The sequence below is a fragment of the Microdochium trichocladiopsis genome, assembly GCF_020744255.1.
Source record: "Microdochium trichocladiopsis strain MPI-CAGE-CH-0230 chromosome Unknown B0I36scaffold_8, whole genome shotgun sequence".
Taxonomy (NCBI): domain Eukaryota; kingdom Fungi; phylum Ascomycota; class Sordariomycetes; order Xylariales; family Microdochiaceae; genus Microdochium; species Microdochium trichocladiopsis.
The window spans coordinates 1263762-1288468 of record NW_025763551.1 but is presented as its reverse complement, the minus strand read 5'-3'; the positions used below and the strand labels follow the sequence as shown (position 1 = coordinate 1288468).

The 24707-nt window shown below is 57.0% G+C and overlaps 7 protein-coding genes across 7 annotated transcripts; 3 read left to right on the top strand and 4 right to left on the bottom strand.

Annotated features, from left to right (window-relative positions):
* Nucleotides 1-1420: 1420 nt before the first annotated feature.
* On the bottom strand, nt 1421-2263 carry B0I36DRAFT_249077 (3-oxoacyl-reductase; the record flags this gene model as incomplete). Its single annotated transcript, XM_046150443.1, has 1 exon — nt 1421-2263. A coding segment is annotated over one exon (843 nt), but the record flags the coding sequence as incomplete, so codon positions are not given.
* A 1264-nt stretch (nt 2264-3527) lies between these two features.
* B0I36DRAFT_153551 (uncharacterized protein) lies at nt 3528-4663 on the bottom strand. The gene is made up of 2 exons (XM_046148561.1): nt 4628-4663; nt 3528-4391 (listed from the first exon to the last, which is right to left on the bottom strand). The coding sequence occupies exon 2, from the start codon at nt 4195-4197 to the stop codon at nt 3631-3633; it is 567 nt and encodes a 188-aa protein (XP_046009292.1). The 5' UTR covers nt 4198-4391; nt 4628-4663; the 3' UTR covers nt 3528-3630.
* A 1251-nt stretch (nt 4664-5914) lies between these two features.
* Nucleotides 5915-12202, bottom strand: B0I36DRAFT_414412 (uncharacterized protein). The gene is made up of 4 exons (XM_046162021.1): nt 11282-12202; nt 8240-10634; nt 6709-8184; nt 5915-6632 (listed from the first exon to the last, which is right to left on the bottom strand). Exons 1-4 carry the CDS (start codon nt 11918-11920, stop codon nt 5926-5928), a joined length of 5217 nt encoding a protein of 1738 aa, XP_046009291.1. The 5' UTR covers nt 11921-12202; the 3' UTR covers nt 5915-5925.
* A 221-nt stretch (nt 12203-12423) lies between these two features.
* Nucleotides 12424-14566, top strand: B0I36DRAFT_329822 (uncharacterized protein). Its single transcript, XM_046154758.1, has one exon. It carries the CDS (start codon nt 12588-12590, stop codon nt 14403-14405), a length of 1818 nt encoding a protein of 605 aa, XP_046009290.1. The 5' UTR covers nt 12424-12587; the 3' UTR covers nt 14406-14566.
* A 331-nt stretch (nt 14567-14897) lies between these two features.
* Nucleotides 14898-16967, top strand: B0I36DRAFT_329821 (uncharacterized protein). The gene is made up of 2 exons (XM_046154757.1): nt 14898-15831; nt 15911-16967. The coding sequence occupies exons 1-2, from the start codon at nt 15198-15200 to the stop codon at nt 16606-16608; spliced, it is 1332 nt and encodes a 443-aa protein (XP_046009289.1). The 5' UTR covers nt 14898-15197; the 3' UTR covers nt 16609-16967.
* A 483-nt stretch (nt 16968-17450) lies between these two features.
* On the top strand, nt 17451-18957 carry B0I36DRAFT_329819 (uncharacterized protein). Its single transcript, XM_046154756.1, has 2 exons — nt 17451-17795; nt 17955-18957. The coding sequence occupies exons 1-2, from the start codon at nt 17688-17690 to the stop codon at nt 18900-18902; spliced, it is 1056 nt and encodes a 351-aa protein (XP_046009288.1). The 5' UTR covers nt 17451-17687; the 3' UTR covers nt 18903-18957.
* B0I36DRAFT_329817 (uncharacterized protein) lies at nt 18958-21076 on the bottom strand. Its single transcript, XM_046154755.1, has 3 exons — nt 20664-21076; nt 20444-20585; nt 18958-20346 (listed from the first exon to the last, which is right to left on the bottom strand). Exons 1-3 carry the CDS (start codon nt 20716-20718, stop codon nt 19065-19067), a joined length of 1479 nt encoding a protein of 492 aa, XP_046009287.1. The 5' UTR covers nt 20719-21076; the 3' UTR covers nt 18958-19064.
* Between the last annotated feature and the right edge of the window lie 3631 nt (nt 21077-24707).

Below are 24707 nucleotides of genomic sequence, written 5' to 3'. Positions count from 1 at the left end.
GCCTGTCGACATTGCCATTCGATATAGCCATTGCCTGAATCTTCTTTCAAGGGTTCTATGACCGTGCAACTAAGACTCGATTGCTGCAGGTACATATCACGCGCGTACCGCGATAGGCCGGCCAGTAAACATTACTCGGTCCATCCATCCATGGACGCAACGCACAGGCAGGCCCCATGGGCGGCAGGATTGCATCATGAAGGCTGCAAGAACGGGCTGCATTTATCTCACACCCCTCAAACGGAAATTCTCTGCTCAAAGACCCGAAATGCAGACCAATCACCTGGTGATCTGGTTGCCGGGCTCGGTGCTTTCTGCACATGCCACTGTGTGCGAAGGCGAGAATCCTACAGCGACGGGATGACACGCACCTCACCACGAAATATTGCCTCTAGCACTAGATGCCCATGATAATCATCCAGGTAATCACACATAGGGTGCGATTCTTGATTGAGTTCACCGTGTGGATGGGTACGGGGCTCCTAAATATTGACCCATGAATACATATTTATACATAACGATAAACCGACTAGGAGATCGATCATGACCTCGAGCTCTTCGAAGAACGCCATGCCCCGGATGCCCCGTTTGCCACGTTCACTAATCCGATGCTCAAGATCACCCAAGATCTATCACTTACTTCCCCACTCGTGTTTCTCTGCTTAACCAATACGAGCCCGTTGCTGATCCCAACCTATGCTTCCATGTAGCATCCCGCCCGTCCGAGACCATCCAGGGCTTCCATTCACACCGCATGCTGCAAAATTGATGACTCCCGGGCAGGGCTTTTACGGCGTGAAGCTGATTGACACGTAGAGGCTGAACAAACGGCGCGCACCAGGGGCCCTGCAGCCAAGCCTGCTTGCTGCATGCGTGCCAGCACCACCACTGCATCGCACCGCAAGTTCCAACTGTCCCTGTGTCGTCTGCACCTATCATCCATTCATGAGAACAGAGAAATATTCTTACACGAGATATCCAAGCAGTTCAATAGATGGACGGGATTTCCAGAATATGTCTTGCCAGGTGAGAAGAGCATGGCCAATACCTAGGGCATGAGGGGGCGTGGCATTGTCGAGGATTGCCAGAAGAGGAAAGTGGAGCCGCGATTGCTGGGCGTTGTGTGGAACGGGCCCCAGTCATGTAGTCCCAGTCTTGGTCCCAGTCTTTGTGCTGTTGCTCTGTATTTAGTAGAAATGCCGCCTCGGCCACTCTCTTTCTCTGCTCGAGCATTTCAAGACGTTTGTTATATATATAAAAACTGCACGGGAGCTGTATCGTATTCATATCATCCATCTTGCTATCAATTCTGTATATTTTCTTCGCCCCGCCACTTCTTGTCAACCTCACCAAGATACCTTCTCGCCTGCAACTTGCTTCAACCTGCTTCTCTCCCTCGCTTTCCCTGCTCGGCCCCAACCTAGAGATCCGCAGAGTTGGCCAGCGGCTCCATCTCCTTGAGCTGCGCGAGCACCTTTTCCGCGCACTGGCGGATCACCTGCACGGCCATGCTGCCGAGGGGCAGGTACTCTGGCACGTCCCCGGCCGGCTCGCGCGTCACGACGTCAAAGATGATCTGGCACGCCTTGACCGGGTCGCCCGGCTGGTTCCCGTCCATGCCGCGGAATGTGGCGTCCGTCTGCTCGTTCATGGCGCGGTAGTCGTCGATGCGCGCCGTGCCTTCTGTCGCGGCGAAATTGCCGCCCTGGTCGAGCAAGGGCGTGCGGAAGGGCCCCGGCTCGACAAGGCAGTGCCTGATACCGAAAGGCTCGACTTCCCCCGCGAGACCGTTGCCCAGGGCGCGCACGGCAGCCTTGGAGATGCCGTACAGGTTGCACGCGTTGAAGGGCGCCCAGCCGCTCATCGAGCCGATCGTCACAAGCACGCCCGACCGCCGCGAGCGCATGTGCGGCAGCACCGCGCGGTACACGCTCAGAGGGCCCAGGACGTTGGCCTGCAGCTGACGCAGGGCCTCGTCGGCAGTCGTCTCCTCGAGGGTGCCCGTCTGCACGTACGCGGCGTTGTTGACGAGGATGTCGACCCGGCCGTGCAGGGCGACCATGGCGTCCACGTCGGCCTTGACCTGCGGGTACGGCTCGTTGTGGTCGAGGCGCATGGGCGTCACGCCGGGGATGCCGCCGAGCTTGGACGGGTTGCGCGAGGCGGCGATGACGGTGTCCCCCGCGGCGGCGGCAATCTTGGCGAGCTGCAGGCCAAAGCCGGACGAGGCACCCGTGATGATCCAGACGCGAGGCATGGTGGTGAAGGGGGGAATCTGTTCTATGATGTGGTTGATGTGGTGTAGTTGTCTGTGGAGATTTTGTCGTAGAGAAGAGGAAGGGCGGGCGGTTGGTGTGAAGGAGCAGCTCGTAATGCTGGACAAACTCACACAGAGACGGTCGAGAAATCCTCGAGGGCAGAGCGAGTACTTTATACACACGACAACAACGACGACAACAACGACGACAACAACAACGACAACCAGCCGTGCCGTCCACCCATTGGGCTTGCAATGTACCCAGTGTATGCATCGCAGCCGTGCCTTTCACGGCTCCGCAAAAGATTAGGCCCTCTGCACTCTTCAACCAACCCCCCCCTTCGTCGTCCTGCTTTGACCTGGTTTCGGCACTGGTCAATGGTCAAGGAGGGGAAAGGGGGAGGGACCTCCTCCTCGCATTGCCGCTACGCAGATCCGACGTAATCACCGAACGGGACCCATCAATACTTTTCGGGTCATTGGGCGCAAAATCCCTTTGTATCATATCTCTGCCGTGGTTTTCATCCCAGGGACAGACACAGTAAACTGCGATGAAAGAGTGTTGTCGCGCGGGCTGAGGGACGGACATACTCGCCTATCACCGACCCCACATCGCCGCTGAGGAGCGACGTCACAATCTTTTTGCAACTTTTGGCATCTTTTGTATGTGGGGAACTGCAGTGCCCCAGGCCCAGGGACCTCCAAGGGGGGAGGCTTTCCGCCGCACCCAGCGTCAGCAGCCAATCACAAGGCCCGCGGCGTGTATTCATGTCCAATGGCAGTTGCCGTCAGCATTTTGCAAGAAAAAGAAATAAGCCTGGTGGGGATGATCCTATGCTCCATGTCTTGCAGAACGTAGATACATGTCGGTGTATCTTCGCCGGCCTTCAAAGATGGTGGGTTATTGGCTGCGAGTGCCTTTTCCTCGAGAACTTGGGATAGCCTACCATCAGTATCGTCTTACAGCACGGTGCGAAGGGCGAGGGTTGATTTCAGCCTGATTGATTTCTAAAGGGTGGCATTTGTCAGGCGTCTTCGTCCCTGCATTTGGCATATCGGGGACAGGACAGCCGACGACTTCAAAAACACATGCGACGGTGGTGGTTGGGAACTCGACAAGAGCGCCAAGCTTGCAAGTATTGTGGGTTTCCATCCTGTATTGCCTCATTACATCCTACACTAAATTGACCCCGCTATCTATTATCATTCTGTCATCTCGAATACCCGTGGGAGCAAGGCAGATATCCCCCCGTATCCGCCGTCCCGTCCGTATCTGTTGTCATTATCGTCATCATCCTTCTGTTCTTCCTCCTCTTCACGCTCCTCCTCCTCCTCCTCCAACACCCATACACACATCTCCCCCCACCCCCCTTTCAAGGCGCCGTGAAGATGGCATAAGCCGCGAACGCGGCAGCAGTGCCCATGATGCTGCTCCGCATAAAGTTGAACTTGCGCCAGCTCTTGAGCCACCCCTGCACCAGCTGGTCGTCGGCCGCCGTGACGGTGTCGCTGGCCCTCGTCCCCGCGGCGAACTGGTCGGCCCGCTGCAGCAGCGGCTTGATGTCCCCCGCCATGAACACGGCCGTGAAGATGGGGATGCTGATGCACGCCACGGCGGCGGCGATCCACGCCGCGCGCGGGGAGAGCAGCCGGTCCTGCGAGCCGGAGTCGTAGGGGGTCACCGGGTACCCGTGCGAGAGGTAGGCGGCGGCCGAGGCGCTCGCGAAGCCCAGCGCGGACAAGGGGACCGCGACGAGGGCGCCGGCGCGGTAGATATGGGCGAATACGGGCGTGGTGAAGGACTGCGGCTTGCCGAGCAGCGGAGGGATGGCGAGGTGGGAGAGGGCGAACTGGAAGCCGGCGCCAAAGGTCGGGGCCGCGATGCCGACGAGGGAAGCGGCCGCGAGGGCTGGGCTGCGGTCGTACACCGAGGACGTCATTTTGGATTAGGGGGTTTCGTTCCTTTGTTGACTTGGGTGAACCTTTTGTATTTGCGCTATCCTATTGGCTGAAGAAATTGTGGTATCTTTGGTTGTTGTTGTCGTTGTTGTGGTCGGGGTGTGAGATATTCTCGAGGTAAGATATACGGATGATCCCTGGCGGCGATGGTAACAATGACGATGTGCAGATGAGACTGTGCCTGAAGAATGGAGATCAAGAATCAGCCGAGAGAGCCTGGTGACGCCGCGCGAATTTATGTCTCAAGTGAAGGAAGCGAAAGGAAAACAGAGTTTCACATCATGGCGGATGCTGTTGATGCTGCATGCCAAAGTGCATTAGCTCTGCCTCCAAGCTTCGGGACCGAATCGAGATTGGCCATGAGTTCCTTCTCCATCATCGCAGATGCTGTTGACGATACTGCATGCATACCAAAAAATGCAATATGCTCTGGACTCCAAAGCTTCGGGACCGAATCGAGGCTTCTGCCCTGTTCCTTTACCCCAAGGCAGCATTGCCTCATAGGTAGGCTGCTTACGCTTACGAATCCGAGGGGGGCAGCGCTCAGCCCTAGCTGCAGCTCCAGATCCCAGATTTCAGAACACGGTCCCTGCTGGGTGGCATTTCAAAGCGCAGGGTTTCTTGGGCAGGGCTGATAAAGCTGACCGGCACGGGCACTCCAAACCGCCGATGTCTGTATGCTGCATGGTCGCCCCCTTGCAAACCCATACCACAGTACACCATGTCGGCGGCCAACACCGCCGGCCGCCGACAGCCCGCCCAGGCAGACGGCCGTGTCGGTGCGTGCCTGATGACAAAGCCTCGAATATAGCAGGTCCCTCCCCCACGTGCACTGGGACACCAACGCTCGGGGACCTAGAATAGTGCGAAACTGGGCGGGGGCCAGCCGGGAGCGAGTGCGAGACTTAAGCTGGAGATCGGCAACAAAACAAGCTTTAGTGGAGGAGCCCCCGAATCTAGAACTAGCCCGGGGGCCATCAAGGGGCCATCAACATGCCTCAGTCACAAAAGCCCCATCAGCACTACTCGGCTCGATAACATAGGCCATCAACTATGCTACTTACCTCAAGTACGCGCACACAATCTTTGCGAGGTGCCCTTTCTGCACGCGTACACCCTGTCCAGTCGTGTGGGCAGGCTTGTGTAGGATAGGCAGTCATGAAGTAGGGTGCATCTGCTGTTGGCGCCCAACCCCCCAAAACCCGAGCGCGGGGCCTATTGGCATCGACAAAGACGCAGTGTTGACAATCCCATCGTCACTACCAGCTCTCTCGCTGTCCAAAAAAAAACAAAAAAAAAGCAACCCTCCGCCACTTCTCTCACACGGGCACAACACAGCAACACATCTTTCCGCTTAATCATTGTCTCATTCGCGTCTCCTGGGTATCTCTTGCCTCGTCTATCTTGCAAGGCATCTTTCTAATGCATGTCGCGCCTGCTAGTACGCATTCGAGGAGGTAAAATCCAGTAGAACACCGCAAACCAAAACGATACCTTGTACTCTCGCCCAAGACGCCTAGTCTATGCCTGAAATCCCCATGAATGCGCTGCGGGCTGTCATTGGATGCACCCGAGAGATCTCTCTCAATCAACTCCGTAACGCTATGCTTTGTTCTCTCATTCCCCCCTGTGAGTCTGTCTCCCTTTGCCCACTCGCCTTGCTTGAAAATTCAATCGCTTGCCCATAGAACAAGGTTCTGCTTATACCTTCACAAAGAGGGCAAGACCGGCAAATGCCCTTGCTCGGCCGCCCGTCCTACCACGACCTCCATCAGCCGGTCCCGCAGAAACTTCTTCATCAGGTCGTTGTGGTACTCATTACCCCATTGGTACGCGCGGTATGCGTCGATGGCATGTCTCAACGAGACCTCCGAGTTGAAGTCGATGCAGCTCGTGGAAACGGCGTGCCTGCTCCCGCAAGCAACGCACACCTTCGACCTCGTCATTGACAGATAGAACGCAATGTGGACGTTACTTGTCCCCATCTGCTCCATCAGCCGCTGCTGGACTGTCTTCTGTGCCGGCTTGGCCGGTCGCTCCTTTGGCGGGCGACCGCGGCGGGGGCCCGGATGGCTTGGCACTGCTGCCGGCACTGGTCTCTGCTGCTGAGCCGGAGGCGGCTGCCCCTGCTGATGATGGCTTTGTGACCCGGAACCGAATCTGTGACTGAGTAGTGGGGGTGGCACGAATGTCTGAGGATGTCTTTCCCTGTTGGTCCTCGCCAGTAGCTCGTTCAGTGCTGCTTCCGCCGAGTGATCCGGTGGGGGGTGGCGCGTCGCTGAGTTCCGGTGGTGTGCCATCAGGGTTGTAGAGGAAGATGACTTGCTCTGTTTCGCCGCCGCTCTTGTCGGGAATTCTTTCACTGCCGGTGCTGATGGTCCCCTCAGAGGTCTTTGCTCCGGCACCCTTGGCTCGTCTGGGTGGCACCACCACGTCAGTTTTGGGCTTCTTGTTAGATTGCACAGTAGAGGTCTTGCGTTGCCGCTTCGTACCTTGAGACTTTCCTTGGGTAGCGGAAGCCGTCTCGCTGTCATCGTCCTCATCGTTGGCATCGCTGTAATCCTGGTCGACGTCCATTTCGGAGCCATCTCCGTCGTCGTCTCGCTGCTTTTCCTCAGTCAATACCTTGTCATCGTTGTCAGACAGGCCCTCGTAACCTACGTGCTTGTTGTAGCGGACGCCAAGCGCGGTCTTTCTCCGAGCACCGCGCCCATACACCTGTCTCTTGGCAGCAGCTTCACGCTCGTGCTCCTCCTGACGTTCACGGAGGATCGACTCCCAGACGGCGGCGTCAATGTCAGCCACAGGGCTCTCGGCAGAGTCGTCGTTCTCGACGAGCTCGTCCTTGTCGTTCTGCCAGACTCGCGCAAAGGAAAACTGGTTCTCATTCGCTGCTTCTTCGTCGGACCCCTTGTTGGTCACCTCGATACTGCTGCGATCAAGAAGCTTGTCGACCGAGGCGGCATCGTAGACAATCTTGTCCTCACTGGTATCGCCAAACAGTGCTGCGGCACCGTGCTTCAAGATTGACTCGAGATCGCCGCCAGCGTCCTCTGTGGCATCCATGCTCTCAATCAGCGCATGATCCAGAGCCATCTTCTTGCGGCCGACCTGCATGATCTTCTCCTCGGCTGTGTTCTTGGTGGTTAGCTGGAAGCATAATACCTTCTTCTTCTGGCCGATTCGGTGGGCACGCGACAGCGCTTGTAAATCTTGGTGAGGGTTAAAGTCCGGGTCGTAGATGATGACCGTGTCCGCAGTGTAGAGGTTGATGCCGACACCACCAGCTCTGGTGGACAGAAGCATGGCAAAGACGGGAGAGTCAGGCGCGTTGTAAGCATCAATGCGACGCTGCTTCTCTAGAGCAGAGATGGAGCCGTCAATGCGCAAGTGCTCCAGACCCAGACCGGCGAGGAAGTCTTCCAGGATGGTAAGACTGTGCAGGAACTGGCTGAAGATGAGAACGCGATGGCCTCGCTCTTGCAGCTTGGGCAGCATGACGTTGAGAAGCATCAACTTGCCAGAAGCCGCGACGAGGTTGCGATGCATTTGCTCAGTATCGGCAGTCTTGTCCTCAACGTCTGCATTGAAGCAGAAGGGATGACACAGACACTGACGAAGATCCATCAAGATGTTGTTCAGGCTCTTGCGCTCGCCAGATTTCATCTGTTTCTTGGAGACGATGGCTTTCAAGAGCTCAGTGTTCCTCGCCATGATAGATTTGCACAGCTTCTCCTGCAGCAGAGACATGCTCACCGGCAGAATGATCTGGGCCATGGGTGGAAGGAAGTGTAGCACCTGCGCCTTCGTTCTGCGGAGGAAGTATGGTCGGATGAGGTTGTGCAGCTCAGGGAGGTTGTCCTTGTTGAGCTCGGCGTACTTGAGGTCAAGCGCCTGAGCATCATTGTTAGGGTCAATGAATTGGAGCAAGTTGAACAGCTCCCTCTTATTGTTCTGCAACGGTGTGCCTGTGTATTTCGTCAGTAGGTAGATTTGCCGAGCGGTGTCAGAGAAGCAACTTACCCGTAAGCAGGATCCGGCAAGGGAAACGCATGTCTGACAAGGCCCGGTAGAGCAATGAGTCTTCATTCTTGAGTCGCTGGCCCTCGTCAACAATCAGGCCGGCCCATTTTGTGTTTGTTCCAAATTGTGCCTTCATGTTGGTGGCGGCTTCGAACGACATGATCACCACGTGTGCTTTCATGCCATCGGATCTGCCGTATGGAAAGAGCTCGTGGTCCCAGGCCAACTGCTGGGCAACCCTCCCGCCATGGTACGCCACCACGCGAAGATCAGGCGCCCATTTCTTGATCTCCCGGCGCCAATTTGGGCAAGTCGCGTTGGGTACCACGACCAAGAACGGCCAGCATTTGGGTTGATGGAGAGCCAAAGCCGCGAGGAAGGCGACTATCTGCACCGTCTTGCCCAGACCCATCTCGTCTGCCAGAATGGCATTTTCTTGTTGATGGAATTTGTACAAGAGCCAGTTCACGCCCTCAAGTTGGTAGCCCATGAGCTCGCCGCGCTTCAGGAATGCAGGCTGCTTGTCAAGCTCACACTCGTCCTCAAAATTGAGTCTGCGGTACATCGCAATTCGCTCCCGCAACTTGCCCTCGGGAACATATGCGAAGTGTTTGCCGTTGAGGTACTCTGCAAAAGCATCTTGAAAGGCCTCCCATGGAGCTTCGCCCCAGACTGAATCTCGGGGAGGAGGCGCATCCCAGACAGTCTCCTCGTAGCTCAGGCCCTGGAACTTGACGTAGACAGACTTGATGTCGCTAATGAAGCCTTGCTCTTCAGCCTTGCTGCGCGCCTTATGCGAGTGTCGATACTTGACGTCGAAGATGATGTCGGGAATGATCCATTCCTCGGCGACCGCGGCCTTCAAGTCCATCTGAGGCAAAGCCGTCGTATCACGTTTGTAGAAGGCTTTGCGCATAGCGGGAGTTGCCACGCCATAGACCCATGCACCTGGCATCCATTTGTCGTGGAAATGCGAGCGACCTTCCCACTTGACTAGATACTCGATTTCCTGCTCAGAGTAATCGGTATGATGTTGACCTGGCCTGTAAGTCAACTGATCGACAGGCCTCCAAGCAACCAGAACATGGAGCCTCTGGGTTGCACCAGCACAATCGGCACATTTCCATTCACCTCTGGTGGCTGTAACCTTGGTATCGTCGCCATTTGCGGCGTTCTTGGATGGCATGTGATCGTGGTGCCAGCCGCGACGGCAGGTCATGCATCGGAACAGCACGTTATGTGGATTGTTCAGACGATCGCTGGATACCTCTGTGATCGGATCCTCTCCGCCATTCTCCTCACGCAGCTTTTCCTCTTGTTTCGGCGTTTTCTTCGAAGAAAACTCCCGGCAAGATTTGCCTTCCTTGTGGCATTCTTGGCAGAGCGCATGGTCAGGAGCGCGATGATCCTTCTTGCCATATATGCCGATGCAGAACTTGCATTGCAGGACAAACGCCTCGTCATTGATCTTTGTCACTCGGTGGTCGCGCTGGGAACGGAGTCCAATGCAGCCCTTGTGGTAGGTATAAGAACATCCTTGACAGAAGACGAGGACTCCTCTACCATTGTTCTCCCTGCCTTGACATGTCTCGCAAGTGGTTGAGTGCCTCGCGCGGAATGGATCGTCTGTTGCTACATTGCGGAACACCTCTTTGACGGCGGCAATCTTTGGCAGACCGGAAGACTTGTCCTCTACAACGAAGAAGTCTTCCTCCACATCAGGATCACGCATGCTTTTGGCAGGCTTGGTGGAGCGCTTTGATCGTCGGCTTGGCTCAAACTCGATCGATGACTCTCGGCCTCCTTGACTGGTAGATTGATGGTTCTTGAAACTCTTCTTTTGTCGCGGGGTTGCTCTCTTTTTCTTGGGCTTTTTGGGATTGAGATCTGAGGCGAGGATCCAGTCCCCACCATCGCTGTCAGAGTCATCGATGATCTGCGACAGCTCATCGGCGGACTCCTCTAAGTTGTAGTTCTTGAGGAGGGGGTTCCTCGAACGAGTCACGCGCGTTCCATTTCTGCCGTAAGAGGACTGCTCATCGTCATCGTCGGCGTTCCTGGCAACTGGATCAAGCAGACTGTCGTCTTCGTTGTTCAACTCGTCATGATCGTCGAGTAGAGTTGGGTGCCTGCTCGTGACGCCATTGGTACTGGAAGTCTGTCGGGAGGTACGACGACTGACTCTACGAGCCGGACGAGCCGGACGTCGGGGACGGAAAGAAGCTTCTGGCTCTGATTCATCAGAGTCTTCGTAGTCAGCCTCAGGCCGCCGCTCTATGTGGTTACTCTGCATCATGAAATTCGATCGATGTGACAAGTTGAATCGAGAATCATAGTTGAACTGCTGTATTGCGCGAGGACCGTGTTCCTGCTGCAGTATGTCGTCGTAGGCAACCTGGAGAGTAATGTCAGTATGCGCAGTGGAGAGCTTGTGGTCGAATAGAGAAGTGAAGTCAAGGTGAACAAGCACAACGAGCCAATGAAACCAAGTATGTGCCAGACGGGGGACAACAATGGTGCTAAGTGATGGTTCTGCCACATATGAGGAAGCCATCATACCATGATTCCTATGGTGCTGCAACGGTCTATGCCACGACGCTACTTGGGGACATCAGACCACGAGAGTGTTGATGCGGATCGTTTGCTTAATTGCAGTGAGATAGGTTGTGGGAGGAAGGAGAAGGGTTGGTGTGATCAGGTAGGATGAGGTGAGCACAGGGTGCGGCTTTGTCCTCCGTGCGACGCAAGATGGGGGAGGGAAGAGGGCACAGGGAAGGAAGGAACAGGACTATGACAAGTGATTAATCGAAGACTGACCACAGGTCGTGGCCATGGGGTACTTGCTGTAGTTATGAAGTTGAGGTGTGCCAGTGGTGAGAAGAGGACAGTATAAGAGTGGGCGAACAAAGGCAAGACGCAGTCCTTGCGTAGCAGTATGATGTCTCCGGCACTTGCCACTTCAGACTGGGCATATATGGCGAGCAGGGTATTGTGCAAATGGAAAACAATAGACAATGGCCAAGTGGCCAGCCGTGTTCTTACCTGCTCTATTCGTCCGTCCGTGTACTCTACAGAGAAAAATGTCTGCCCGTCCACCTCAACTTCATCCAAGATCCTCTCCACAGTCTCGCTTGGCGGCAGTATCATATACGAGGCCGGGTCCGATGGGGGATTAAGCACAATCTCTATTGGCAAGTGCTTTGCGACTGACACGTCCGCAAATCCAAATGCTGAATCGTCCGGTTCTGAGGACGCTACCGACTCGGTGTGTTGGTCGTTGACGTCCAGATCCATGATGTCTCCATCATGCTCTGTTTCGGGCTTATGATCGTGCAGTAATGGGCTGTCGGTATCGTCAACAGCGGCGTGTCCCCCCTCCAGATCCCCATCCTCGATTGTGTGCCGTACTGCTTCGGACTCGGCGTGATCTGACGGCGGCTCTGAGACTGCAGCTCTAGACTGGAGACCATCTTCATCGATAAAGTCTTGCGCCTGCATGTCTGCGAAGAGGACGGGAGCCGCTTGTTCGGGGTTGTCGGCGTGCGGGTAGTCGACCTCCATGTCGAGGTAGTCGTCTACCGGGAGAACCACAGTCTCATCTGGCATGGCCAGAAGAGAATTGAGGGTCATGTGCCACTCCGGGTCCTCCATGGTGTCACCTGTGGCGTTCCGCTCCATCATCCATCATGCCTGGCCCGGTGCGGGAGTGAGGCGACGCGGATGCTTCGCAGCTTGGGTGGACCCGTGCCTGATCTATGGGTACAATTGGGGTGGATTGGCTGTGGTGTATCGCTACGTTGTCGGATTCTTCGCTTCGAGTACGTAGAACTGGTGTTGGGCAGAGTTGTGAACGCCTCTCCGTGTCGTGTTGAAGTCTGATCATTGCGCCCTGCCGTTTGTCGTGTCCAAAAAAAAGTCGCTGGGGATGGAGCCAAGCTCTCGTGGCCAGCGATCTTGACGTCTGTTAGCATGTAGAGACGCGCCATGGGGGTCGCGTTCCGCCAATTAAGGGCGCGATAAGATAGACTTTCAGCGTGGGGTCAGCGCGCCGTCACTGCGCGGAGCTTCTGAAAGTCCCGGGGTCTAGCATGTGCGCTCGACAGCTGATTGGCGCGTTGTGCATCCTTGCACGTCCCCTGCCATTCAAGGCGGATCCAAAAAGTTTCCCATCTGCAACAAGACTTCAGCGTTGATGCAGCCAGCACTGCATTCTGCTTCTGCGTGTCTCTGTCCTGGCTTTTTGACCTAGACCTCAATTTTCATCTCCTTTCTGAACTCTCATTTTATCATACATGCGACGATCGACTTCTCTTCCTCTACGCTCTACTTCCTGCAATACGCCGCCACAATGAGGCTTCCGATACCCTCAGCATGCTTGTCGGCAGGACAGCAGCTGATGATGCGCAATCTTGCCCTCAGGACCAGGGCTCTTCCATCGACGACAACGTTCCGATCATCATCTCTCAGTGCTATACATCGTGGCCTCCGCGATTCCGAGAAAGCCCGTCCACAAGGGTTCCAGTTAAAGGCTCTCGAGGCTGCTTCAAATGGTAGCAAGAACGGACGACGGACGACCTCCCGGCAGAGACGTGACCCTGGCTGGAAGGCCCCGACCTACAAAATCAAGAAGGGGAAGAAGGACATCACCGACAAAGGACCACAGCCAAAGTCGAGGCGCTCGCGGTTCAACGACCCCACCGAGACGTTTGGCAAGAAGAGCCAAGTATGGCAGATCAAGCACGGTAACTTGAGATCGGAGATGGAGAAGTTGACTCGTGCGGATGCCGAGGGAGACTCGCGGAATAGCAGATTCAACGACCGGAGGCGGGAGTCTGGCGATTCGAGGCGAGGCAGAAGCGATCCGGATCGGGCAATCGGCAGACAATCTTTTGACAGGACATCCCGGTTTTCGGAGCGGAGAGGTCAAGACAGATTCGAACCGAGGCAAGACCGTGACTTTGGCGCAAGACCACAGCGACAAACAGACGGGCGGAGGCCACCGAGGTCGTTCGAGCGCGATGCTTCCAGGACGGAATCCCGCGAGGGGCCGCCACGCAGCTCAAGTTTTGTACCTCGAGAGACTGGCCATCGTCACGCAGGCGATGAGAAGGCTAGCAACCCGCGAGACGAGCAGGCACCACAGCCTACTGTCTCCCGGGTTTCTCCACGTGACGAAGGACCGATACGTATTCATCACACCACTGCTGCGTCGCAGTTCCTCTACGGGCGTTCCGTCGTTGAGTCAGCATTGAAGCACTCGCGGAGACAGCTCTATCGCTTCTATGTCTATAGTGGCGAGGATAGACAGAGTCTCACGCAGGACGAGTATCTTCTTGGTCTTGCCAAGTCGCGCAAAGTCGAATGCATCCCGGTCAGGGACCAGCAGGGCCTGCGCATGTTGGACAAGATGAGTGGGGGACGGCCTCACAATGGCTGCATCCTCGAAGCATCACCCTTGCCCCAGATTCCGGTCAAGGGGCTCGGCGTGGAGTCTGAAGAAGCCACAAAGCCGGGATTCCACTTGGAGCTGGCTCACCAGTCTGCGGAAGAGGCGCAGGTCAACGGCACGTCCACTTTCGTAGCCCACGACCTCCCAGCCGGTCGTCACCCGCTTGTCCTTCTCCTTGACGGCATCCTCGACCCTGGCAATCTGGGTGCGATCCTTCGGTCAGCAGCCTTCCTCGGTGTCAGTGCTGTTGCAATCACCAAGGATAGTTCGGCCGGCCTGACCCCCGTCGCTCTCAAAGCCTCTGCGGGTGCTGCGGAGGTGATGACGCTGTTCTCCGTCAAGTCGACTCTCGGCTTCTTGGAGCAGTCCAAGGATGCAGGTTGGATGGTATACGCCGCGGTCCCATCAACGTCACGCATGAGGAATAACTCACACCTGTCCATCGACCGTGTCGAGTCATACGACCCGCTCTCAAGCCAGCCGACAATCTTGGTCATCGGCAGTGAGGGTGAGGGTCTGGCCAAGCAGGTCCGCCGCATCTCGGACCACGAGGTTTCAATCCCCAGCGCGTCGGGCTTATTCGAAGTGGTCGATAGTCTGAACGCCAGCGTTGCAACGGCACTGTTGTGCCAATCATTCCTGAAGAAGCAAACGAGCGATGTGCTACGAAGCCAGGGATTCGTTGAGCGTGAGCAGGACGAGGAGGCTATGTTCTAGGGGCCTGTACCTGTCCTCCACCTGCGATATGTATAAATCTGTATCACTTAAACGATGTATAACCGATGTATAGCATAGCGATCACGATCTTTGCACGACCATGTATGTTACGTTGTGTACGACCATGTTGGGAGTCTAGAAATAGATGGAATGATTCTTTACGTAGAAGGTATCGCGGTGCCCAGCTTGTCTTGACTTGGTTCGCCTTACTATGTCGATGCACGTTTAGTGGTTACTGCGCCCAGAAGCGTCAGAGAAACCTTATCTCGACTGTCACAAGGACTCTTGAGACATGGGACATACACAATGGCCCGTCTCCTGCACCCCTGACAGCGGCTCATGCAGGGCGACCCCTGTAATTATGTATGGGCCAAAAAGAAGCCCACCCGAGCGCGTGGATACGGGGTCTTTTCAAGGCGCACGCAGATTGGGCGCTAGCGCATCGATTGCCAGCCACCGACTTACGGACTGACTGACGTCTGTGCATTGACCGACCAAGCTGCAAGTGCCCAAAGACGACCCTGTTCTTGCCCTTTTCCAGGCAGCCCGCAGGGACTCACCGTTTCCTGCTCGGTAGCAGATGATCTCGCCTGGATTGGAATCATTCTTCACTCAGTCTGGGAGGCCACGACATTCACGACCCCAGGAGCAAGCTACCCGTCGCGAGACATCCCGCCAAGCTTTCTTGGAATCCCACGCGAATGAAGCTTAGCTCGAGGAGCTCCGTCATCAGTCTCACATAATTAGGACCCTACAACACACAGCGAGCAGCGTGTGTTTCCTGTTGTCACAATGCACCATCCGCCACTACTCCCGGCAAATCTTCTCCAGCTCCTCCTCCTTGTCTCCAGCACATCGCCGCTCCTTGTCCGTGGCAGCAGCGATGTCCTCCCCACGGCCGTGCGCAAGATGTCGCTCGACGAGGGCCAGAAGCTGATGCCCGAGTACGTCGCCTTCGCCGTGCCGCGGCAGTATCCTCTCGCAGAGGCAGCGCAGCTCGACGCGGGATACCTCGGCTCCCGCGCCGCCACCTTTCCAGAGGACTCGTATGCTGCCTTCCAGCCGCCGTGGAGCATACATCTTCTGTCGCGCAGCAGCAACAGCAACAGCAGTCCGCGAGACTCGAGAGCCGCGGCGGCCGAGAAGGCACAGAGAGATGTGCTGCACCGGCTGCAGGGCAGGCAGTTCTCATGCCCGGACAACACGGCGGCGTGCACGAATATCGGGCAGCCGGACTACTGCTGCGCGTCCGGGACGACGTGCTTCTCGGTCGAGGGCGCCCCGGCCGCTGGCAACGTCGGGTGCTGCCCAAACGGCCAGAACTGTGTCGGGAGTGTAGGCGACTGCGCGGGAGGGAGCACGGCGTGTGCTGCAGAGGTTGGCGGCGGGTGCTGTATACCAGGCTATGTCTGTGCCAACGTTGGCTGTAAGTGTTCATGACCTGGCACCATAATGTGACTGTACTGCAGAGCTATCAAGGCTGACCATCGTACTCATTTCTGCAGGCATTGGATCGTGGGTCTCGCTCATCACTCAGACGACCGTCACATCGACTGTCGTCAACGAGCCAACACCATCAACAGTCGTAACCACCATTGTCGTGACCGTCACCCCGTCCATCGAGCCGACCACAAGGACAGTGACGAGCACAAAGACGAACAACCCGCCAGAGCCCTCCACCACCACCCAGACCCAGACCGACGACGACCCCTCCACCTCCCCGACCGGATCCTCGAGCCTGGGCAGCGCGATTGCCCCGGTCCAGCCCACAGCGCCAGCAAACTACTGCCCGACAGGTTTTTATGCCTGCCTAGCCGTCGGTGTCGGCGGGGGGTGCTGCCGCACCGGTCGCGACTGCGCGACGACATCGTGCCCGCCGCCGCCAGCCATGACGACATACACAAACAACGGCGTCACGGTGGTGGTCCCGGTCACCGACGCCGAGGACGCCGCGAACGCACTGCCCACGAGCACCTGCGCCGGCGGGTGGTTCCTGTGCGGCAAGGACGCCGGGCCCATCGCGGGCTGCTGTCCGAGCGGGTACCAGTGCGGCACGGCGAGCTGTACGCTAGTATCAGGCACGCCGGTCGCGACGGTGAACAAGGAGCTGCCGAGCTCTGGCAACTCGTTGCGGGGCTCATTGAGTGGTGCGGTGGCTGCAATGTTGACTGCGGGTGTGCTTGGTGCCATGCTAGTATATTGAATTGGCCCTTGTGCATGGCCAGAAGCAGTAAGGACGGGAGTTTGAACGATTTCACGCGTATATATATCACGACGACACGAAAGACGACGATCACGCAATACCTCGAAGCCATTTGCAGGTCCGCAAGTGCGAAGCCGCACTGAATCAGAGCAGTCTTACTGAGCTTGACCAGGCGCTTCATCTTCAGCATGGATCGTGCGCATATAGTCTTGTTTTTCTAGCACTTACTCCAGGACATACATGACCGCCTTCTTGGATTATATCTATGGACCGCCATATTATAGATTTGAATATAGACAAAGAATACATATCGCAGGACCGCAATCCGACAGATCTGGGTTGAGCTTGAAATATCATAGGACCAAACTGAAGAGTGACGTACTTCTCCCGGCTTAGGGACAAATGCCAAGCAGAGATCATCGGACCGCGACCCTGAACATGCCCACATCCAACCTTCGAGGCTGGGGGTGGAGACGAACTGCCAAGGTCCAGCATCGATCGAAGTTGGGGAGTCGGGGTTCGCACAAATGCGACTGTGATTTCCTTAAGGTTTTCGGACCAGCCAAAGGCCAGGGGCAGATGCCCAACTTGGTGTGCCCCGTAGCTAGGCTATATGGAGCTATCAAGGACCGAATCTCAGTTGCGCCTCGGTCATGCAGGGGCAATTAACACGTTCCTTGCTGGCTACCTAAGTACGTACTTTTAGTGCAGCCGAGGCACAACTATCTGGTGGGGGGCGGTGTGGTAGATGACGGGGTAAGCGGGCCTAGCCGATCGATCACCTCGAGGCACGGTTGTGAAACAAGAGCTTTTCTGGACAACGGGGCCAGTTGGGGCATGGGGGCAGGAATACGGGGATCTTCTGATCCGGGGGGCCTTGCTTCGTTCTTCCGAGGTTCTGTCCTTCACAACAAAAAAGGAATTGTGACACCTCTGAGCTGCAGTTCTTGAAGTGTCGCAAACCACAACGATTCACCTACCACTGAAAACTTGCGAGAGAACGTCGCGGGGCATATCTCTGCTTGTACGATATCTTCAAATTTCACACACAAGTCACAAAAGCTCGGCTTGTGGACAACATGGCGGTCCAAGATCTCCCGATCGTTTTGTACACCTATGACGGCTCACCGTACGGCCGACGGCTCGTCTGGTACCTGAACCTGCGCAAGATCCCCTTCAAGACCTGTGTAAGTCCACTTCCGCAGCAGGACACGCAGAATTATCGTGAACCATCAACCATCCCCCGTTCTGCAACACAAACACGATCCACCCCTACACCACAGGATCACACCCATTGCTTCCCAAGATTCCACAAAAATATTCACTAACACGGTTTCCCGGCGCAGCACCAACCCCCCATCCTCCCGCGCCCAGACCTGCAACTCCTGGGTCTGTCCTACCGGCGCATCCCGTTGCTGGCCATCGGGCGGGACGTATACCTCGACACGCGGCTCATCATCGCCAAGCTCGAGCAGCTCTACCCCACGAGGTCGGGCCAAGAACAACAACAATACCCGGGCATCTCGCCGCAGACCCCCGAGCACCGGGCCCTCCAGCAGCTGCTCTCGCGCCACGTCAACGAGTCCCCCGGCGCGCTGTTCGGCCGCGCGGCACAGCTCATGCCCGCCGACTCGCCGGCCCTCAGGAACGAGCACTTTGTCAGGGACCGAAACCAGCTCGTCACGGGCAAGCCGGACGGCAAGGCGTTCTCGCCCGCGAGCCTGGCGGCCGCGCGGCCGGCCGCGCTGGTCGAGATTGCGCGCTTCGTCGAGCTCCTGGAGGGGACGCTCCTCGCCGACGGGCGGGACTGGGTCTTTGGTGGGCAAGGGCCGAGCCTGGGTGACATCGAGGCCGTGTTTGTCCTGCACTGGCTGACCACCATGCCTGGCGCCCTGCCCGCGGAGGTTGTCGGCGCGGGCCGGTACCCCAAGACGTTTGCGTGGATCGCGCGGTTCGACCAGTTCGTCAAGAAGAGTGCCGCCAAGCCGGACGTCGTCAAGGGCCAAGAGGCCGCCAGCATCGTGCTGGGTGCCGAGTACGCGGAGGAGCCGTCCGGCGGAGTACAGCGCGACGATCCGGTCATTGCTGCCGCTGGGTTCCAACCAGGCGATGTGGTCACCATGTGGCCGGTAGACCAGGCGCCCGTGAACAAGGACTCGGGTACGCTGGTCAAGATGGATGGCGTCGAGGTCGTCATTGAGGTTCTGAGCAAAGACGGCAAGGCTGTGAGGGTGCATGCGCCGAGGCATGGGTTCAAGGTTGTCAAGGGCAGCCAGGCCGGGGCCAAGATGTAGGCTCACTGTCCATAGAAATGAAAAATCACAGCGACTTGGTAATGGTCACGGGAAGCAGTTTGAGCAAGCCCATCACATTTGCAAGTTGAGCTCTTCGTCTGCTCATCTTCGTGAGATTTCTACTGCCCATGCCTAGTTCTGATTCCGCCGAGCTCGGTAACATCAACCCATCTGCGGATGCGGCGGCAACAAACCCTCAGCCATCATGTCCTCGAGCTGCTCAATGGCCCACTGCTGGCCCTGCGGACAAGCCGACAGCACCTTCTCAACACTATACGCCTGGCCCTGCGCTTGCAGCAGCCCGGCGACGGAGGACCGCACGCCCGCCACGCCTTTCTCCTCCGCGTTCGCACTCAGCTTCTGTGCGTTGCGGTAGAATATCTCGGCGTTCTTGAGCAGCTGCGCCGCCCGCTCGGCCGCCGCCTTGTGCGACGCCGGCGCATACTGGAGGTTGTGCAGGTACATTGAGCAGTCTCCGCGGAGCAGGTGTGTCGTGGCGAGGTCGCTCTGGTCGATTCCAGCAATCTTGGAGGCGGCAGTGAGGCGCTCGCTTGCTTGGGTAAGCGAGTTCCATCTCGCGGTCGATGTTGTCGTGGGGTCGTACGCAAAGTTGTCCCGGAACGTCGAGTTGAACGTGATGAGGGCTTTCGCGTAGGCGAGGAGGACATCCACCGAGGACTGCGCCTGTAGTTCAGGCGCCCCAAAAACCGCGTCGAGCTCCTTCTTATAAGTCGCGGGCTCGAGCTTGCCTGCTTTCGTGCCCGCCGCTAGCAGCGACGAGACGAAGTTGGCCTTTGCCAAGGCAACTTCTTGTAGCCGCTCAGTGTTGTCGCGTGTGAGTTCGGGCAGCGACTGTACCAAGTCTGTGGAGTGCTTCTCGGCAAAACTGAGCGCAGATGGGGGTGCTGAATCAGGCGCATCTGTCAATATGCTGCAGAGCGTCGTGAGCGTCTCGAGCTGCGACACAACGGTGTCGATGAGGGTGTCCTTGGTGACTGGCTCCACGACGCTGACCCATTGCTCCTCCTCTTCCTCCCCTTGATCCTCCTCGGCGCCATCTGCGCCAGCTTCAGCTGGTGTTTCTGGTGCGGGCGGCGGTACTGCCGAGCTGCTCTCCGACGCGGCCTGCTCGTTGGCTATCCGCTCCTCTTCCTGGCTCTCCAGATACCGCACTTTCTGGATCTCAAAGCACTTGCTCTGCAGCTCCCACGCCTCCTCGAGCAGCTTGATCGCATCCGAGCTCGGGAGGTCGTCTGCACCAGCAACCTCCTCGGCGATGCTCCTGAGGACCTGCGCCGTGTTGAACAACGTGTCGATGTTGTCCGCGCCCAGCTGCAAGGCATATCGATGTGAGGCCAGCGCTATCTGTAGGACCTCGAGCAAGGGCTGCTTGAGCTGGCTGACCAGGACAGGATGTGTACATATCTCGAGCTGCACCCGGGCTCTGCACCGAGAACAGTTTAGCATATACTCATGCTTACAGGACGGCTTTGCGTGAACCAAGGTACAAAGCTTGGGGTAAGTCAGTGACGACGACTCACTTGTTGTAGGCGAGATCGAGACTGTTCGGCGCCGCCTGAAGACCCTGCTCGTACACCTCGATCGCGCGCTGGAAGAACCTCATTGACTTGGCGGCGTCTCCTGCACGCCACTTGCCCGCAGCCTCCTCATGCTCGACACCAGCTGTAGCACACATGGTGTAGTCAGCAGACTGTTCATTGTATTGATGATCAATTTGTAGTATCAGGAATGATGGCTCACCAGCTAGAAAGTCGTCAGCAGTCTCGAGTTTCTTCTGTTTTTCATGATTCAGCATATGTTTGGCACATGACCGAAACAGGAATCATTTGTCGAACCTGCTCTTTCTTTCCCTTGGGCTTGGCCGAGCCAACAAGCTCCTTTCGCCGAACCATGCTGCCGTCTTTGAAATCGTGTCGACGGCCTTGACACCCGGGTACCTTTTCTTTTTATACCAGTACCCTGGAAAGCGGGGCTGTTGGAATACTGTGGCTGCAGGGACTCTAAGGTTTTGTCGTCGCAATGCCCTGGGAGAATGCCTAGAAGTTGTCCCAAGTATCTGAGGCTATGCGCTGCGGTGATTCGATACGTCCCGCTCTCGTAACAAGAAGCCGTTGTCAGTCCACGCCCAGAAAGTCACTGGGTGTGATGGATGCTGATGTTGCAAGCGAAAAAATTAGTCCCAAACGGGCGGCGACGACGAGCGGCCCCACTTCACCCACCTTGGAGCCCGCTGTTGACAGCCACAGCAGCAGCAAGCCAGCTTGCCCCATCTTTTCCAGGGTCCATCCAGCTGAGCGGGCACCTGAGGCTGCGGACATCAACTGCAGACACACTCCAGGACTATCGGATTGACAATGCTCCAGCTGCAGACTTTGCCGGTCATCTTGAGTGGGAGGAGGACATGTGATGTTACCCAGCCTCTCATCAGACATCAGAGCACCCGATAATTCTTGCGTACCAAGCAACTTTTCCGGGTGGCGCCTATTGGCTGGGAGAAACAATTGGCCATTCCAACAGTATTCGATATCGGCAAGGCGTTGTCCCGCCCGCATGGGTGGGTAGTTCAAGATCGAGACGGCCATGCACCGAACAGCTCGATCTCAGCCCCATCAGTGCCATCCTGTTTTGCCAAGTACAAATACGGCACTTTCGTGCAATAGCACGAGCCGAATAAGTCGAGCGTCGCTTCTTGAACCAGGCATTTAGCCAGTCTCGGCAACACGGGGTGTCCATCTGTGTGCCATCGCTTCTAGCCTAGACAATATTCCTTCGCGTTGCAACCCCCCCAAAGCTCGACCGCCCGCCTCAGCTCCAGAGGAAGAGTTACGATTCAGATTGCACCAGTCCTTGATATTACTAAATGCGCCCGCCAGGCGCGCCGAGAGACGCGAGCGACACGCGTGGGCGGAGCATCTGCGCCGAAGCGAGATCTGTCTGGGTCTCTATTCCCAGGATGGTTTAGAGGACCGGGTGAGGTGGCCGCCAGTGCGCGCGCGCGTGCGGATCCATACTCGAGATGAAGAATGAAACGCAGACAGACTGGAGCCTCGATACGTTAGCGGAAGCCAAAACGGTCTAGTGAACTCAAGTCCGTATCGACGCTGGTCCTGCTGGGTTTTTGCGGAGTTCCAGGTGGGGCGCGTGTTCCCCTGCGGAACCTGCAAGCATCACGCGATGGGTATGGGGAGTTGAGCAACAACGTGCCATCAAAGCCCCTGTGACTGCCTGCTGGCCAGCTGTTCGATCACTATTACGTGTCTGAGGACAGAGCCAAACGCTAGTTCATGAGAGGGCCATTTGCCTCGCAACAGGTGCAAAGCCTATCCGGAAAAGAGGTCGGATGCCAGGTCCGAGAATCATAGCTAGTGAAGCTGCAGGAACAACATGTGCCGATTTCAGATCGTGCATCCCTCAGACCGCTTGCTGCAGCACGAGAATCCGGAGCGAAACATTACTGGGCCCGGTAGACTGATCTGCGACCTCGGATCTCATGGTGGTTGTTTTGTCTTGGATGGTCGGAGCGAGCCGTCCACACGCACACAACTCGCTTTTGGTGATGTTGAGATGGCTGGATGTCCTGCGAGACAGTGCGTAAAACACACGTCATCAGCCGAACGGGGCCCATGGGCCCGGAGCCGTTGGTGACCAAGCATGGGTGCAAGTTGGAGCGAGGCACTGAAGGCTGCTGGCGCCCGCAGGTCTCACAAGCAATGGTGTGCCCAGGTGGTCGTGCCAGGGCTCCCTTGTTCAAACGTCGGCCGCCTCCCAGGTAACTTCATATTGTGCCCAGTCGAATGCTTGTTCCTGTGGAGCCGACGCAGCTTCGACACGCGCACACCTGGCAAGCCGGACAGACACGCCCGGTCTCATCCACTGCACCAAATTTCCCACACGTGTCGCATGGGAGTGGTGTGCTCGCAGCACCACTAACCCTTCGCGAGGCGTCAACATCGTGGCTGCTTTCAGAACTGGGCGATATTCTTTTGGTGTAGAATGACAAGAAGTGGTCAGTTCCGAGCTTAGCAAGCCAGCAGCTGGCCGTGGGAGCTGGTTCGATCTCCAGTAGCCCTCGATGACACCACCGTATCGACGATCCACCGGCACGTTTTACGGTCCTCAAAGTCAAAGCCGAGACATCGTACAGTTGGCCAGCCCTTGCACTGTGGAGATACTTGCAACCGCAATCTGGGCGACGAAGTGACGTAATTCTGTCGAGATTACCACCCCTGCTCGCCCGCTAGGTATCCTGCAGAAAATTCTGGTTGGCTGACGAGCGCGTGCGAAGGGAAGGGGGGTGTCTAGACTCTGAGTGCTCGGCCGGTCTGATGAAAAATCCAATACGGCAGCCAGGGGGTGCCTGTCGAAAGCGAGGTCCTTTCTCTTCCCGTCCCTGGTGGTGCATCTCGTCCCGACCGCCAGCTGATGTTGTCAGTTGCTAGTCATCTTGCTGCTCATATGTCCGCACACAGGCAAAACGCGTGAGGGTCGAATCCGCCAGCAGTGTTAATTATGCGAGAGCTCTTCAGGCACATTCTGCTCTGGTGCGCAAGCCGCTAGATATTGTGCATGGCGGCTTGAAGTCGGTATCGAGCTTGTCGCAATTGCTTATAAATGTCCGATTCCAACACTAAATTCCCGGACGGATTGCATCCGCCGCGGGTGCTATCGCCAGCTCCAATTTGTCAGACGCACAGAGCGGACTGGTAGCATCTGCGAGGTGAGCGGGTGGGTATCTATGTACCAGCCAAGCGATCATTAAGAGGGGATGCTGACGGTAAATCGGACATGCTTTGAACGAGAATTGACGTTTGGCCACGGCTGCAATCTCTCCCTGACTGTTTCACGTACGTCAAGCTGCGGACACTGCTGCTCATGCGCAGGAGTTCCGTACGCTGTTGATGACTTTACGACGACGGGCAATTGTTCTCATCATCACGACAGTGGTGCAATACCCACGGCGGAGGCGGGCATTGTTCTTCAGGTGAGGCTTTGGCGTGCTGGGAAGCAGACTTCCTGCTTCCGGCGATCCTAGACGGCGTGACGGATCGGCAGGTTGTCCCCGCCAATGCGAGGATGTCTCCTCGGCTGCCCACCCAATTACCACGTCGTTGATAGGACCAACGCGCCTCCGTTCAGTCCCATTCTTGGGGCACCGGAGCAATGGGAACGAGCAAAGAGGACCGACTCGTGCGGCTCTCCGTGCCGCGGTTCTCAACGTCGAGCCTCCGGCAAGGCTGCTGTGAATGCTTCAAGGCATAGGATTGTACGCGACAAGGAGGGCCGGGAGAGATGCCCAACAAGGGAACATGTCGGGTGTGATGCAATCCCGGGCAGGGGGGGCTGGCCACCAGCGAAAGGCAGGCGAGAAGGTGGAGGAAGGTTGGAGGGGGTGGGCAGGGATGGCGGCGCGCCGGGATGGGAGCACGTTGCCCACTCACACGGGCAGACTGGCCGCACTGTGAGAGTACCTGCCGCACGTCTCGCCGCCGGCCTAGCACGACGCCTGGGGCGCCTTGGCCACCTCTCGGTCCAGGGGGCACGTCAGTTTTGGGGGGCTCTGGCGGTCCCTGCTGTGTGCCCGATTTCCTAGAAACCACCCCTTATGTCACTTCTCTTCTCATGACCTCATCGCAACAAACTCACCTCTGCTGCACCACCCCCATCCACGCCCACGGCCGCTTGTTCTGCCCACTACGCCCGCCACCGTCATCGGTCAAGCGTTGCACTCCCTCGACGACTCTCGGCCAGCACTGCACCTCCAAGCTGGCGTCCTCTGCCTTTTCT

Coding starts and splice junctions, on each gene's coding strand:
- B0I36DRAFT_329822 (XM_046154758.1), top strand. CDS start 12,588: ATGAGGCTTCCGATACCCTCAGCATGCTTGTCGGCAGGACAGCAGCTG.
- B0I36DRAFT_329819 (XM_046154756.1), top strand. CDS start 17,688: ATGGCGGTCCAAGATCTCCCGATCGTTTTGTACACCTATGACGGCTCA. Junction 17,796..17,954: donor AGATCCCCTTCAAGACCTGT/GTAAGTCCACTT, acceptor TTCCCGGCGCAG/CACCAACCCCCCATCCTCCC.
- B0I36DRAFT_153551 (XM_046148561.1), bottom strand. CDS start 4,197: ATGACGTCCTCGGTGTACGACCGCAGCCCAGCCCTCGCGGCCGCTTCC.
- B0I36DRAFT_329821 (XM_046154757.1), top strand. CDS start 15,198: ATGCACCATCCGCCACTACTCCCGGCAAATCTTCTCCAGCTCCTCCTC. Junction 15,832..15,910: donor TGTCTGTGCCAACGTTGGCT/GTAAGTGTTCAT, acceptor TCATTTCTGCAG/GCATTGGATCGTGGGTCTCG.
- B0I36DRAFT_329817 (XM_046154755.1), bottom strand. CDS start 20,718: ATGCTGAATCATGAAAAACAGAAGAAACTCGAGACTGCTGACGACTTT. Junction 20,586..20,663: donor TGCTGACGACTTTCTAGCTG/GTGAGCCATCAT, acceptor TGTGTGCTACAG/CTGGTGTCGAGCATGAGGAG. Junction 20,347..20,443: donor CTCGATCTCGCCTACAACAA/GTGAGTCGTCGT, acceptor TTCTCGGTGCAG/AGCCCGGGTGCAGCTCGAGA.
- B0I36DRAFT_414412 (XM_046162021.1), bottom strand. CDS start 11,920: ATGATGGAGCGGAACGCCACAGGTGACACCATGGAGGACCCGGAGTGG. Junction 8,185..8,239: donor TTGCCGGATCCTGCTTACGG/GTAAGTTGCTTC, acceptor CGAAATACACAG/GCACACCGTTGCAGAACAAT. Junction 6,633..6,708: donor TACCCAAGGAAAGTCTCAAG/GTACGAAGCGGC, acceptor GGTGCCACCCAG/ACGAGCCAAGGGTGCCGGAG.